Below are 16,961 nucleotides of genomic sequence, written 5' to 3'. Positions count from 1 at the left end.
CCTAGTCGGCCATCACTGGAAAGAGAGGCCCATTGGACTTGCAAACTTTATATGCCCCAGTACAGGGGAACGCCAGGACCAAAAAGTGGGAGTGGGTGGGTAGGGGGTGGGGGGGAGGGTAGGGGAGTGGGGGGAGGGTATGGGGGACTTTTGGGATAGCATTGGAAATGTAAATGAGGAAAATACCTAATTAAAAAAAAAAGAATGAGGACATCCTGAGTTTTGCAGGCAAATGGATGGAACTAGAAAATATCATCCTGAGTGAGGTAACTCAAACCCAAAAGTACATGCATGGTATGTATTCACTAATAAGTGGATATTAGCCAAAAGTACAGAATACCCAGGACACAACCAATGGACTCAAGAAGGTTAACAAGCTTAAGGACCCAAGTGAGGATGCCTCAGTCCCACTTGGGAGAGAGGAGAAAGCAGTCACGGTGGGGGGCAAAGGGAGGGAGGGACCTGGGAAGGAGAGGAGACAGGGAAGGGAAGGGAAGGGAAGGGAAGGGAAGGGAAGGGAAGGGAAGGGAAGGGAAGGGAAGGGAAGGGAAGGGAAGGGAAGGGAAAGGAAGGGGGGATATGATCAGGTATTGGGGGAGGACAGGACTGAAGCCCCGAGGGCCAGCAGAAAGAATGGAAACAGGCAACCTCAGGAGGTAGGAGGTGGGAGGACCCTCTAGAATGTACTGGAGACCTGGGAGGTGAGAGACTTTCAGAACTCCAAGGGAGGGGCCTTGGATGAAGTGTTCAAAAGTGGGGAGGGGGAACTTGTAAATCCCACCTCCAGCAGAAAGACAGGGCATCAAGTGAGGGATGGGTTTGCCATATTATAGTCAAAACTCTCACCCAGAATTGTTCCTGTCTGAATGAATTGCAGGGACAAAAATAGAGAAGAGCATGAGAGAAAGGAGGTCCAGCGACAGGATCACATTGGGATCCAGCTCAAGAGGAGGCTCCAAAGCCTGATACTATTACTAATGCTTGGTGTGTTTGCAGACAGGAGTCTAGCATGACTGCCCTCTGAGAGACCCAACAAGCAGCTGAAAGAGTCAGATGCAGATACTTACAGCCAACCAATGAATGGAAGCTGGGGACCCCTGTGGTTGAATTGGGGAAAAGCTGAAAGACGCTGAGGAGGAGACTGGCCCAATGGGAAGACCAGCAATCTTAACTGACCTGGACCCCTGAGATCCAGACAGCATACACAAGCTGATATGAGGTCCCCAATTAATATATAGCAGAGGACTGCATGGTCTGGATTAAGTCAGAGAAAATGTACCTAACCCTTGAGAAACTTGAAGCCCTAGGGAGATTAAGGAAGCCTGGTGGGGTGGGGGGTGGGGGGTGCTGGGAGAGGTATGGGATAGGGAGCACGGGGGGGGGGGGGGGGGCAGACTGGGAGACTGAGAGGGGATGAAGCCTGGATTGTAAAAAAGGATTAAAGAATAAAAATAGCTCTTAAGCTCTCATCTTTCTTACTCTCTCATCTCTAGCTCTCCTTCTCCCCCTCCCTTCCCTCCTCTCTCCATGTGGTCATGGCCGGTCTCCCTCTTTTTACCTTCTCTCTGCCTTTCTACAATAAAGTTCTAAAAAGAAGAACAAAAATAAATAAATTTAAAAAGAGAGAGAGCTGGCTGTGTATGAGCCACAGAGGAGAGCAAGCCAGTAAAGCAGTTTGAGTTTCTGTTTTGATTTTTCTAAATGATAGACTGTGACACGGAAGTTTAAGCCAAATAAACATTTTTTTTTCTCAAGTTGTTTTTGGTCAGAGTGTTTCATTAGCAACAGAAAAACAACTGGTTCCCAGATGTTTTCATTCTCTTAGACTGCAGACCTACGACACCTCTTTCTCCTAGCTGTGAAGCTGAAGGCAAATAAGCCTCAGGACTTCATCTTTTGGCATGGGGTCAGAGTCTCCACTCAAGAGTAGGAGACTATTGGAGAGATTGAGATTATGCATTGGGTACCTGCAAGAAGCCTGATATGGCACAAGGTCCCTGAAAAGGTTTCTTTTTCATTTTTTTAAGATTTATTTATTTTTATATCTAAGTACACTGTAGCTATCTTCAGACACTCCAGAAGAGGGTGTCAGATCTCTTTACGGATGGTTGTGAGCCACCATGTGGTTGCTGGGATTTGAACTCAGGACCTTCAGAAGAGCAGTCAGTGCTCTTAACCACTGAGCCATCTCTCTAGCCCCCCCTGAAAAGGTTCCTTATCCCACATTTTAAAAAATAGGCTATTTTTGTAGTTCAGCATGGCCTGGGACTATGTAGCTTAGGCTGGCCTCAAACTTGGTAATTTTCCTGTCTCAACTGCCTAAGTGTATAGATTACAGGTATGTGTCATCACACCCAGCTAGGGTTCTTTTCTTTTTCTTATTAACTATTATGCATTGAGGGGCACAAGTTGGGAGTAGCAAAGGCTAGAATAAAGGTATGTACACCCCCAAAGGGAAGAATTTGCTTTCAAGCAATGCTCATCTTTCTCCAAGCATAAGCATGTTTCAAGACATTGTTCACACAAAGATTTTTAGGCTACTCCCTAGCCTTCCTTATCTAGAAAAATAAAATAAAGTTGGCAAAATTAAAAGCCCTTCAGTTTTGGGTTGACTTCTTCCAAGTCATCCTCAGTTTTCTGCAGGTTCAGCATGGCAGATTCACTGAAGTCACTTGCATCTCAAAGCAGAACAGAGGATGGAAGAAGTATGATTGAAGTGCCAATGGGGGCTTCTATACTAGGCGGAGTGAGGTAGAAAACTACCAAAACAAAAAAAGGAAGAAAAGATGGCCAGCTGCCACATTCCATCTTTTCTGGCACACATGTCATACAGTTCCAAGTGGGCTGTGGGCCTCACTAGAACAACTTCGTATTGTAACAAACAAAACAAAACAAAACAACAAAAAAACCCAAAAAACAAAACCACAAAACAAAACAAACAAAAAAGCAAATGGCCCATTTCAAGCTTATTGATCCATGTTGACTTTAAAGAGTATTTTAAGAAGCAAGCTTCAAGCCAGGTACACACCATAATCCCAAAACTCAGAAGTTGAAGGTAGGAAGATAAAGCGTTCATGGTCAGCTTGTGTTACATGGTGAGATAAAGTTTAGCTTAGGCTATACAAGACCTTGTCTTCTCTTGAAAAAAGAAAAAAAACCCAACCCAACCCAAACAAACAAAACCAAAAAACAAAGCACCACTCCCAACACAAACAAACAAACAAACCCCAACCAAACAAAAACAACAAGCAGCAGTATTCCTATCACCATACCTTTGAAAGGATGCACCGGTCATTGTCTGGGTTTTCAGGGTCTTCTTGTTTATATCTCATTGTATAAAAGAACAGCACAGACATGATCTCAGCATTGCTGCATGGTATGAGATAGCTGAAAGGCAGATATGATGCATGTCATTTCTCACAGTCAAATGGTTACCAATGGGCACTGTGTACTTTTATACATATAGCAGCAGTGCACCGTTGTCTTTCAATTAGAAGCAATAGTCATTTCCCCTAGCGTGACTGAATTCAGCCAAGAATTGGGGATGTTGGGCCATGACCCCCCCCATGCTTGAGGCATTAAGGGCCATTTGAGAGGTTGACAATGTCTCAATCCCTCTTTCTCTCTGCACACAGTGACACACTCTCAACCTAGCACTCTTCTATCAGAGGAGCACCATGTACTTGAGCTTATGCTTGAACATTCTTTCACTCATATGTTACCATTTGTAGAACTTCCACATGCTTCATTCTATCAGAACCACCACATAGATTCCATTCTACTACTTCAAACGAATTTCTCATTTTAAAGGTTTCTATCATTTATGTATTTGGGTGTTTTGTCTAAAAATACATTTGTACACCAGAAGAGGGCATTGGATCCCATGGGACTACAGTTATAGATGGCTGTGAGCCAGCATGTGGGTGCTGGGAATTGAATTCAGGACCTCTGAAAAAGCAGGCACTGCTTTTAACTGCTGAGCCATTCCTCCAAGCCCTAAAATGAATTTCTTATAGGGGAGAGAAAACAGGACAGGAGATAAAACCTACTCCCTGAAAATATTTCCCCAGCTATTCATTTGACAGGGCATTAATATTCAAAAGATAAGGAACTCGAAAGAAGAAAAATGGCCAACAACTATATAAAAATATTTAGTATCATTAGTTATCAAAAATGTAAATCTAAACTACAATAAGACATGGTGGCCAATACCCATAATCCCAGGATTCAAGAGGCTAAAGCTGGAAGCTATCTTAGAAGTAACATGTGGATGCCTGGGCTGGAGAGATGGCTCAGTGGTTAAAAGCACCAACTGCTCTTCTGAAGGTCCTGAGTTCAAATTCCAGCAACCACATGGTGGCTTACAACCATCCGTAAGAGATCTGACGTCCTCTTCTGGTGCATCTGAAGACAGCTACAGTGATATAATAATAAATAAACCTTTTTTGCAAAACAAAACAAAACATGTGGGTGACCAAGTTTGATCCCCAGCATCGAAAAATCAAACAAACAACTATAATGAAATATCATCTCACCCTACCAAAAAAAAAAAACCAAAAAACTATTATAAAACACAAAGATGTGTTTGCCTTGTAAAACCAAGGACCCCAGTTCAGTCACCAGAACTCAAGTTTTACAAAACAAAACAAAACAAAAACAAAGGGGAGAAACTTCTATACTATTTAATCTATTTTAGGATAATGTAGGTTTGTAATAAGCATCTCTTTTTAAATGACTGCCCCAGAGCTAACTCTGTAGATCAGTAGCCTCCAATTCAAAGATTAAAGGCATATGCCACCGTGCCTGTCTAATATTTGCCTCCTTAAACCCATTTCTCTGTATTTGATAAAATTAAAAGACATAAAAAAATGTATTTGCTTCATTAAAAGAAAAAAGCTTGGCTGAACAGTTGGTGTACGCCTTTAATCCCAGCACTTAGGAGGCAGAGGCAGGCAGATTTCTGAGTTTGAGGACAGCCTGGTCTACAGAGTGAGTTTCAGGACAGCCAGAGCTACACAAAGAAATCCTGTCTCAAGAAAAAAAAAAAGCCTAGTGTGATGCCATGTAACTATAACCTCAGTAGCGGATGGTAGTCATGGTGGTAGGCCTGAGATAACATTAAGACCCATAAAACAAAAATGTAAAACAAAAAAATCTTGTGTCTTAACTATATTGTCCTCTTAATGTCATAGTCCAGGTTTCAGGACAAATTATTTTTGTAGTATTGGGGATGGAACTTATAGCTTTACACATGCTAGGCAAATAGTTTAATACTGAGATACATTCCCAACTCCAGGGCATGATGAAAAAAACATGCAAAGTACTTTGTGTGTCTACAAGGACATGAAATTAGACACTAACAGAAAAACAGAAAACATTCAACAGAGTTCTGGAAATTAAATAATGAACGAACCAAAGGAAAATATATTACAAAGAAAATTAGAAACAGATGCATGAAAATAAAAGCAAAACACAAATCTTATGCAGCAAAGCAGTGCAAAGAAAAATGTATAGCTAAAACTCATTTTAAATGATTTCCTTCTTCCCTTTGTTTATTTTTCTTTTTTTTTTTATTTTTTTTTATTTATTTATTATATGTAAGTACACTGTAGCTGTCTTCAGACACTCCAGAAGAGGGAGTCAGATCTTGTTAGGGATGGTTGTGAGCCACCATGTGGTTGCTGGGATTTGAACTCCGGACCTTCGGAAGAGCAGTCGGGTGCTCTTACCCACTGAGCCATCTCACCAGCCCTGTTTATTTTTCAAGACAGAGTTTCTCTGTGTAGTCTTGGCTGTCCTAGAACTTACTCTGTAGACAAGTCTGGTTTCAAACTCACAGAGATATGCCTGCCTATGTCTACCAAGTGCTGGGAGTAAAGGCATACACCACCACTGTCTGGTTTTTTTTTTTTTTTTTTGGTAACAATTTCTAATTAACAACCTAATTTTACTACTTAAGGAACTACAAAAGAACTTAACCAAAAGTCTTTAAGAAAAGGAAAGAATAGTAAAGATCACAGCAGAAATAAAAAATGGTGTGGCAAATGGGGGAGAAAATCTACAAAACTAAACTTATTTTTTGTGCAATGCTGGTGATTAAGACCAGGCAGGGCATTGTAAGACCCCTGAAGCTGGGCCTCCGCTCGGGATGAGCTGGCCAGCACCCCAATGACTCGGGAGAAAACCACACCTGATGCAAACTGCAAGAGGTTTTATTATCAGTGCCGTGCAGGGCAGGGGAGTCCGACCCCCAGCGGTAACTGTAGGGGGCTTTTAAAGGAAAAGTAAGGAATTGGGAGAAGAGTTGGGAGGATTTGGGAGGAGAGTTGGCTACAGCTCCTTTCTGGCAAGGGGGGGGGGGAATGAGCTGTAGCTCCTCTCCAGTGTCTATCTCTGTGTCTTTGTAGGTCTTCCTACAATTATCGCATCTCTGGCTGTAAGGCACAGAAACAAAAAGGCTTTTTGCTGGCTATAGAGAACAAAGAGCTTCTTTCTGGCTGTATTTTTAGAGATCAGGAAAAACACGCTTGGGGAACGTCCAGGGGCTTTACCTTCCAGGGAGAAACGCTCTAAGTTGGGGGTCTCACAGCATGTTAGGCAAGTGGTTTGCTCTGAACTACAATCCACAGGATACTAAGTTGGTTCTTGTGAAAGATTAGCAAAGCTTTAGCTAGAACCAAAAAAAAAAAGCAAATCTATGAAAAGTCTGAAATAACTCAGAAAATGAAAATGGGGCTATTCTGTCATTCCTACAGAAATGAACAAGAATTTTTACAATAACATGAACAACTGTATCCTGAAAAAAAAAACTTTGTTAATCAAAGTAACTGAAAAAATTCCTAGAAAGAGAAAACTTAACAAGACCTGTTCCATATTAGTAAGCCTGAATAGACATACAAGTACTAGTTTATTGAAAAACTGTGAAGACGGGTGTAGTGGGGTGTGCCTTTAATACCAGCACTCAGAAGACAGAGGCAGAAGAATCTTTGTGAGTTACAGGTCAGCTTGGTCTACACTTTGAATTCCAAGATATATATATCCCAAAAGAAAAAGAAAAGAAAAACTGTGGGGGAAAAAAAACTGTGGACAAGCAGTGTTATAGGCCTTAATCCCAAATATTGTGGAGGCAGGATAATTCCAGGGCTGGCTTGGACCACATAGACAAAACAACCTGTTCTTTATCAATATCAGTACAAAATTACCTTTAACAAATATCAGCAAACCCACTAGCCAATATTTTTTACGAGCCATCCACTATTTTTTGAAAGTACATCTCTTGTGTGCTGCTGCCTCTCACATTTTCTCTTTCCTGCCCTACCTCTTGGAGCACTGCCCCTCTGGTGTGCTCTTGACAGAGCTGAATTTATTTTCCTGAGTAATGGCCACACAGTCATGACCAACCCCAATTCCAATGCAATTGCTTATACACAAAACACCATTTCTAGGTAAAATGCCAAACTAGAGCTAGCTTGATAAATACCAGGGAACACTGCTCATTCACCCGACTGGGTTCTAGATTTTTTCCTTACTAAGGAGGTCTTATAGGCTTCCAGAACTTTGGTCACAATTAGTCAGGGGTGTACCCCTGCCACCAGGGCTGAAGAGGAATGAAACTCATGGGCATCTAGAAGCAGTAGGTGGCACCCAGAAGGCAGAAAATGGAGGATAACAGCAGGTTCCCTTCACCTCACAGCTTCAGAAAGAACAACCAAAGAACCCCATGGTAAGGCCTTCCCAGGCCTTTTACCTAGTGGTCGAGGAATTTGTGGCCTTGATGGAACGGATTCGCAGGCGGTTGGCCATGTCCCGCAACACCTGCAATGTCTTCTCATCAGGTCCAGCGTTGTGGGCCATCCCACTGCTTGCCTCAGCTTCCGACATCCTTCCTCTACGTTGTGCCGCAGAACTAAACGGCTGCCTCAGCTGTGCCGCTCAGTTAAAAGGCCCTGGCATGCCCCGCCCAGTCATGCCCGCCCTGTCACCGACTGATCCCTCCGCGCTTGCACATGCGCACACGCTTGCTTATGGAGGCTTATGCCTCAACTCTGCCTGTCCATGCCTCCACCACAAGTCTGTGACCCAGTCACAAGTTTATCTCGGTTATATGTGTGTCCCATCAAACATCCCTCCACCATGAATTTATTCCTTTGTTGTTGTGCATGTAGTCTTCGACTGCACTCTGCACATGTAGTCTTCCGTTGTTGCACGTGTATCTCTCCTCCGCATGTATCCTTCCGCTTTTTACAGTTGAGTATGCTTTTCGTTACAAGTTTACACCTCCGCCAGACGACTATATGCGGCTTCTGTATGGCCATTTCAAGAGAATTTTGAACGTTTGTCACTTGCATTTTCAGCACTATACAGACTAATTTTATTTCTTTATATTTTTCTTTGTGTTATCAGTTCCTCAAAGGGACTACCTCCATGTTCAGGTACAGTTTTCCTTGGGGGCGAAAAAAAGTTCTGTAATTAGAGTGTAGTCATGACTGAAGATGTAGAGAATGTAGTGAGCATTGTGAAACTTAAAATAGTTGTAATAGTCACATTGATATACACATTTATCACCATATTAAAAAGTACATCCTCACATAAGGCAGTCCAGTCTCTAGTCAGATTTCTCAGCTGGTGAGGTGAGCTGGCCATCTTGAGACTTTAAGATGTTTCTGAGCTATTTTCCTTTCTAGAACATTTTGTCCAACAAACCCAGAGTGACTGTTTAGTCCAAAGCCGACCTGTAAGTTGACTGTGGAGCCTGACTTGGGTGAGTTTTCATTATGGTAGAATTTTTTAAAAAAACTCTTGGGCTATGTCTCTCCATAAACATGACCTGGTTCATCTCAAAGACTTGGTATATAACCTTTCACACTGGCATGGCACCCAGTGGTGTGCCAGGTTCAGTAATTGGTAGTTCAAGTGAAGTATCCTGACTCAAAAGTTATAAGTTCCAGTGTAAGACCTCCAAAATTGTCACCTGAGTGCCACTGGACTTTGCTGTTCTTGCTAGGTTAAAAGTTTCCTGCATTTAAAATTTCAGTATGCCAAAAAATCAGCTGCCTGATTTAGCATGATAAAGAATCTGAATTGATTTTACTTACAGAGTATGTGAGTATTCCTTTCCTTCCATTCTTATAACTACTGGATATTATTAACACTTTTAAATTTAATTTAATTTTAATTTAGCAATCTGATGGATAAGTATTTAATTAATGCTTTGATTTACAAATTGCTGATCACTTTATTTTTTAGTTTTAAAAAAATTATTTATTTTTATGTGTATGAATGTTTTGCCTGCACGTATGTTTGTGTACCATGTACATGCCTAGTGCCAGAAGATGTCAGAAGAGGGCTTTGGATCCCTTGGAACAAGAATTATACATGACTATGAACACCATCTGGGTGCTGGGAATATAACCAAGGTCCTCTGTAAAAGCAACAAGTACTCTTTTTTTATTTTTTGTTTTTTTGTTTTTTGTTTTTTGTTTGTTTGTTTCTTTGTTTGTTTTATTTTTTTGAGACAGGGTTTCTCTGTATAGCCCTGGCTGTCCTGGAACTCACTCTGTAGACCATGGCTGCCCTCAAACTAAGAAATCCACCTGCTTCTGCCTCCCGAGTGCTGGGATTAAAGGTGTACGCCACTATGCCCGGCACAAGTACTCTTAACTATTAAGCAATCTCTTCAGTCCCTTGCCCAATTTTAAAGAAGTATTGTTTGTTGTTTATTTAAAGTTCACCCTACCTGAAGTATTTGATACTATCTTTTGATGTTTTATTTAGTGATGCTGTTCTTAGATTATTAATTTATATCATTTCCTTAAATATGATGCTGGTTAGTAATTTATTATAAATATTTAGCTTTTATGCCCTTAATCTTTATCTGTTTTTAGTTTTTGTAAACAGACTATTCTCTTTAAAAAATGTTTATTTATTTTATGTATTTGAATACACTGTAGCTGTCTTTAGACACACCAGAAGAGGGCATCAGATATCATTACAGATGGTTGTGAGCCACCATGTGTTTGCTGGGAATTGAACTCAGGACCTCTGGAACAGATGGTGCTTTTTTGGAGGGGGGGTTGTTTGTTTGTTTGTTTGGTTTGGGGGGGTTCAAGATAAGGTTTCTCTGTGTAGTCCTGGCTGTCCTGGAACTCACTCTGTAGACCAGGCTGGCCTCGAGCTCAGAAATCCACCTGCCTCTGCCTCCTAAGTGATGGAATTAAAGGTGTGCACCACCACTGCCCCGCTGATATTTTATTTTTTAAGAAAAAATTAAACAAAACCTAAAATTTAACTTTATTTTTCCTTCTGTACAGAAGGTCACAAGAGTTTTTAAGGTAATAAAATATGTAAATCATTTTATTGGCATTTAGGCCTGAGCATTGTTTAGAAAGGTCTTTTCTATTCAAAGATTGTAAAAATGTTTATTATATACTTTTAATTTTTCTTGAATTAACTATTTAATTATTTTGTTTTATTTTATGTATATGAGTGTTTTGCCTGCATGTATGTGTGTGCTCCACATGCATGCCTGGTCCCTGAAGAGGTCAGAAGTAGGTGTCAGATCCCCAGGAAGTAGAGTTACAGATGGTTGTGAATCACCATGTGGATACGGGGAACTGAACCCAGGTCCTCTATAAGAGCAACAAATGCTTTTAATTGCTAAGCTTGCCTCGAGCCCTTTTAACATTTGATAGTTGTACTTTTAACATTTAATAGTTGTGATTCTTATGTTTAGTTCCTTATTCTGCCTAGAGTCTAATACTATACATAAAGTAAAGTAGCACTCTATTTTTTTTTTGAGTAGCCTAAGACTCTAATTTCTCTAATTTAGTATTTTCCCTCAAAATTTCATAGATACTTTGCATTTTCTTTTTTAAACTTTGAAGTCAGTTAATTTGAGACTCACAAGATATTCTCACTTGGATTTTTTTGTTCATTTGGTTGGCTTTTTTTTAATTGAGATAAGGTTTCACTGTGTAGTTCAGGCTGACTTTGAATTCTTGATGCTATCTCCCAAGTGATGGAATTGCAAGCATATGCCACCATACATGGCCCTGTTTGATTTTTAACTGTCATTTTATGTGTGTGTGTGTGTGTGTGTGTGTGTGTGTGTGTGTGTGTGTGTGTGTGTGTATATATATACACACATATATATTATAACTAGATATTTATAATATTAAGTAAAGTAATCTCCCTAAGTCATGGTATATAGCTATTAAAAATCTCATCTTATTAACATCTTACTTTATATTTTCGTTTTTTGTGGTGATGGAGATCAAATCTTGGTCCTCATAAATCCCAGATAAGTCCTCTATTCCTGAGATACACTCCCAGCTCTTAAAAAAGCATTAGTGTGTATGCATGTGTGTGTGTAGGTCAGAGGACAACTTTGTGGAGTTGGATCTCTTCCACCTTGTTGTGGGTTTTGTGGATTGAACTCAGATCTCTAGGCTTGCATGACAGGCACCTTTACCCACTAAGTCATCTTGCTGGCTCTTCTTGTAGATTTCTTTGTTTTGTTTTGTTGGTTTTCTTTTGGCTTTTTAAAAAGAGACATGGTTATCAGCAGCCTAGGCTGGCCTGGAGCCATGTCTGAGCTTTCCAAGTGCTAGGATTACATATAGGTATGCCACTAGGCCATGTTTTCTTGTTTAAATTTTATAAATATAAATATAAATTATTATTATATTATTAGTAGTATTATTAATGCATATGGAATGTGTTTGTGTGTGTGTGTGCATGTATGTGTGTGCATGCATGCACAAATGCAAAAGTATATAATTCCATGGTGCATATGTGGGTATTAAGAGGACAACTTTTAGTAGTTAGTTCTTTCATTCCACTATAGGTTCTGAGGATACAAGTCAAGTCATCAGTATTTGAAGCAAGAGCTTTTTTACACACAAAGGCTTCTCTGTTAACCCTTATCCTGATTTTGTTTTGTTTTTACTTTCCTTCATAAATATTTATTTTATGTGCATTGTTGTTTAGCTTGCAAGTATGTCTGTATGAGGGTGTCAGATCCCCTGGAGTTATAGACAGTCATAAGCTGCTGTGTGAGTATTAGGAATTGAACCCAGGTCCTCTGGAAGAGCAGCCAGTGCTCTTATTCACTGAGCCATCTCTTTCTTTGCTTTTTAAGTAACAAAAGCAGGGTCAGTTTATTAAGAGATAATATAATCCCAAGGGAGAGGAAGTAGGCCAGAGCAAAGAAAAGTTAATTCCTTTTTAAAATTTTGCTTTGTGTTTTGTTATTTTGTTTGTTTACATTTAGATTGACCTTTTCTTCTGTTGATTTGAGACAGGGTCTATGTGGCCCAGGTGGGCCTCAAGTTGACTAAGGCCAAGAAGTTTGCTCTTCCAGTTTTCCCCTTTTTTGGAGGTGCTGATGTTAAAGGCCTGTGCACCTCCATCACCTCATTTTAAGCAGTGCTATGAAATCTTACCCAGGGCCTTTGGTGTGTTAGATGAGCCGTCTGAGCAACATCCTTAGCATTTTTTTTTTTTTTTTAGTAATTTGTGTGTGTCGGGGGTGGGAGGGCTGTGAGTGTTCAAGATTAATACAAAGAGTCAAATCATAACTTAGTGGGAATCAGTTATTTTCTTTCACCATGTAGGTTCCAGGAGTGGAGCTCAGGTCATCTGGCTTGGTGGCAAGCATTGTTATCCTAGGAGCCATCTCCTGGAGATCTTGTAGTTTTGGATCTGTAGAACTGGCTCCTTCATACACTCTAGCAGTTCATCAATGGAGTAGATTGTTGGTGTGGCCAACTCAAAGCCCTGGATCTGGGCTTGGATAGTACCTGAGATGGTCAACTGGCAAGCACTCCTGTAACCATGCCACTGGGGTGGGTTTTTCAGCACTGTCCTGGCTAGCTCACCCAATGCCACAATGGGCAAGGGGCACCAACCCTCCTGCTCTCATTCCCTCAGAGCTGGCTCATCTGTGCCCATGCCATTAGAGCCAGCTGTACTATGTTACCCAGATGAGTTTCCTGCAGCAAGCAAGGGGCTGGGCCAGCTTTCCCACTCTCTAACTCTCAGAGCTGACTCACCTTCATCCACCCCTGCCCTCTGCAACCAAGACCAACTCTACTTTGCTGTTCAGGTGGGAGCAACTTTATTTATTTTTTAATTAAAGGAAGATATAATTTAACATAAAAATGTTGTCAATACCCAGGCTCCAACCATTCACTGTCTGCTCTCCAGAATCAAACATTTTCCACTTTTTTTTTTGTGGTAAAACCAGTGTTAGTAGAAATATTTTATTGGTGAGACCCCACCATCTGCACAAAGTGGTCCTGGAATCAAGCTCCTTCCTCCTTGGCAATGCGATCTTTCTTGAGTGGTCCCATAAATGCTTTCTTCTCCTCCATGGTCTGGAAGCGACCATGGCCAAATTTGGAGGTGGTGTCAATGAACTTCAGGTCAATCTTCTCCAGGGCCCGACATTTGGTCTGAACCAGCAAGGACTTACGCAGAGTAAGTACTCGCTTCTTGGTCCCCACCACACAGCCTTTGAGCATGATGAAGTCATTGGTCATCTCACCATAATGGACAAAGCCACCCAGTGGGTTGATGCTCTTGTCAGACAAGTCATAGTCAGTAGATGCATTGTTCTTGATCAGTTTGCCATCCTTGATGAGGTAGCCTTGACCAATCTTGTAAATCTTCTTGTTAATCTCTGTTCGGTGATGGTAGCCTTTCTGCCCAGCTCGAGCCACAGAGAAGGCGACACGGGCAGGGTGCCAGGCTCCAATACAGGCAACTTTGCGCAAACCTCGATGGGTCTTTCGGGGCAGTTTCTTTGTATGCCAACGACTGGTTACCCCTTTGTACCCTTTGCCTTTTGTCACGCCAATGACATCAATCATCTCATCCTGCCCAAACACCTGGTTCACAGGAACCTGCTGCTCCAGCCTCTCTCGGGCCCAGTCGAGCTTCTCAGCCACAGTGCCTCCATTCACCTGGATCTCCATCAAGTGTGCCTTCTTCTGGCGCAGAGGAAGCAGACGCATCTGAGTGTGGGCAATGATGCGGATGACCTGGCAGTACTTCTTCATGCTGTTGAAGTCCTTCTCCAGCTGCTTCTTGCCTGTGTCATCCTGCCATTTCTTACAGTACTTGGTGAAAGCCTTCTTCTTAGACTTGTGCCAGTTCTTATAGAAGTGCCTTTTACACTCATCGCTGATGTGCTCAGCAAATACAGTCTTGAAGGTCCGGAGGCCTTGTGGGGTCTCAACATATCCCACAATGCCCACAACCACCATTGGGGGGGGGGTTTCCACAATGGTCACAGCCTCCACGACTTCTTTCTTGTTCACCTTAGATCCTGGCCTGTCAACTTCCCGGACGATGTGGGTCATGCCAGCCTTGTAACCCAGAAGGCTGTGAGGTGAACGGGCTTGGAAGCGTCATCCTTAGGGAAGCTCTTCACTTTCCCACGATGCCGGCTGCTGCGCTTGCGAGGCAGGAAGCCCAAGGACCCATGCCTGGGAGCTGAGAATTTCCTGTGAGACATCTCGCCGCCACACGCCGCAGACAGAGCATTTTCCACTTTTTATTTTGTTGTTGTTGTTTTTGTTTTTCGAGACTGGGTTTCTCTGTGTAGCTCTGGCTGTCCTGGAACTCGCTCTGTAGACCAGGCTGGCCTCGAACTCAGAAATTTGCATGCCTCTGTCTCCCGAGTTTTGGGATTAAAGGCATGCACAACCACTGCCCAGCCATTTTTCACATTTTTGCTGTTTTGTTTGGCATTTGCCTCCAGTTATCTAAATGATTTGGTTATGTAATCATATTTGTCTCTTTGCATTTTAGGAACTATTAGTTGATTTCTTATAGGAAAGATGATGATGTAGTTCTTTTACTTGTCTCCTCTCTAGCCACTACATACTTCATATTTGGCCTTCCTTCTTGAACAGTGCACACTGATGATTTCAGGTGCATCATTTTTTGGAGTTTACACTATCAAGTTCTCAAATCTAAGGGAACACTAGTCACAAATGAATAATTAGTGTAATTTCTTTTCCTTCCTCATCTAACATTTTCTTTTCTCTGGAGTCAACATTTGTACTCCCTTGAGTTCAGCACTTCTACCAAGTGTCTATGTAAAAATCTACCTATATGTTCAAAGATGTCTAACATTCTAGTCACTTGATTCCCAGTACCTCTTTTTTTTGTTTTTTCGAGACAGGGTTTCTCTGTGTAGCCCTGGCTGATCTGGAACTCATTTTGTAGACCAGGCTGGCTTCGAACTCAGAAATCCACCTGCCTCTGCCTCCCGAGTGCTGGGATCAAAGGCGTGCACCACCACACCCGGCTCCCAGTACCTCTTAAAAAGAACTTTGTGTTTATATATGTGTGCATTTACCCATGTTTGCATGTATTCACGCCTGGAGTAGATGTCAGGATATCTTCCTCCATCTGTACCTTATATTTTTTATAACTTTTATTGAATATTTATTTTATTTTATGTATATTTGTGTTTTGCCTACATGTGTGCATATGCATCATATGCATGCCTAGTACAGGAAGGTTGAAGAAGACATCAGATCCCCTCGAATTAGTTACAGATATTTGTAAGCCACCACATGTGTGCTAGGAACCAAACTGTGGTCTTCTGAAAGAGCAACAAGTACTTTTAACCATTGACCAATCTCTAGTACTAGCGCCTCCAGCATTTCCTTCCTTCCTTCCTTCCTTCCTTCCTTCCTTCCTTCCTTCCTTCCTTCCTTCCTTCCTTCTTTCCTTCCTTCCTCCCTCCCTCCCTCCTTTCCTCCCTCCCTCCCTCCCTCCCTCCCTCCCTCCCTCCTTCCCTCCCTCCTTCCTTCCTTCCTTCCTTCCTTCCTTCCTCCCTCCCTCCCTCCCTCCCTCCTTCCTTCCTTCCTTCCCTCCTTTTCTTCCTCCTCCTCCACCTTCACTGAACCCGGAGCTCTCCAATTAAGGATGGCTGGCTAGTAAGCCACTGGGATCTTCCTGTCCAGCTCTGGGGATCCAGCATCAGGCCCACAATTTACCCACTGAGCCATTTCCTTATCCCCAAAGGAACCTTCTCTCTCTCTCTCTCTCTCTCTCTCTCTCTCTCCCTCTCTCTCCCCCCTCTGACCTGTTGTCCAGTCATGAGCACAGGCTCTTCTTTTTATCATCTGGAAAATAAAAAATGATTTTTTTCTTCTCTCTTTCCACCTTCCTTTCTTTACCCCTGCATCCAGCACCCTCTTTTGTAAATCAAAAAATCTGTTTAGGAAATTTCTTCCTGTACCAACGAGTTCAAGGCTTTTGCCCACTTCTCTTCTATTACATTCAGTGTGTCTGATTTTATGTTGAGGTCCTTGATCCACTTGGACTTGAGCTTTGTACAAATTTGGGTCTATTTTCATTTTTCTACATACAGACAGCCAATTAGACCAGCACCATTTATTGAAGATGCTTTCTTTTTTTTCATTGTATATTTTTGGCATCTTTGCACCCAACCAATGGACAGAAGTTGCTGACCCCTGTTATTGAATTGGGGAAGGCTGAAGAAGCTAAGGAGGAGGGCGATCCTCTAGGAGGACCAACAGTCTCAATTAATCTGGACCCCCGAGATCTCTGACACTGGACCACCAAACAGACAGCATACACCAGCCAATATGAGGTCCCCAACACACATACAGTAGAGGACTCTCAGGTCTGTATTCATTCAGAAATGATGCACCTAACCCTCAAGAGACTGGAGGCCCCAGGAAGTTTAGAGGTCAGGTGGGGTGGGGGTTGGAGACATTCACGTGGAGACAGGTGGGTGGGCAGGAGGTATGGGATGTGAAACAGTCGGAGAGTGGACTGGGGAGGGGGAATAAAATATAGAGTGTAAAAATACATTAATTAATATAAATAAAAGAAACAAAAAATCTGGAGAAAGATTATAAAGGAATTAAACTATTTGAGTTCTTTCATGTCTGAAAATGTTTCCCTGTGCATTCATA

General features: G+C 41.9%; 1 protein-coding gene and 1 pseudogene across 1 annotated transcript in view; both read right to left on the bottom strand.

Annotated features, from left to right (window-relative positions):
* The window catches only part of Tktl1 (transketolase-like 1), a 31,240-nt gene extending 23,328 nt beyond the window's left edge, over positions 1–7,912 (bottom strand). Inside the window, exons 1-2 of the mRNA NM_031379.2 lie at positions 7,748–7,912; positions 3,273–3,387 (exon numbers count right to left, since the gene is read on the bottom strand). Of these exons, the coding sequence (NP_113556.2) occupies positions 3,273–3,387; positions 7,748–7,881 (249 nt within the window). The 5' untranslated portion in view covers positions 7,882–7,912. The remainder of the gene's footprint in view (positions 1–3,272; positions 3,388–7,747) is intronic.
* On the bottom strand, positions 13,236–14,544 carry Rpl3-ps2 (ribosomal protein L3, pseudogene 2; annotated as a pseudogene).

Source organism: Mus musculus, chromosome X (genome assembly GCF_000001635.26).
Source record: "Mus musculus strain C57BL/6J chromosome X, GRCm38.p6 C57BL/6J".
Classification (NCBI taxonomy): Eukaryota; Metazoa; Chordata; class Mammalia; order Rodentia; family Muridae; genus Mus; species Mus musculus.
The sequence above is the reverse complement of the archived record's forward strand: the minus strand, read 5'-3'. Positions and strand labels throughout refer to the sequence as shown.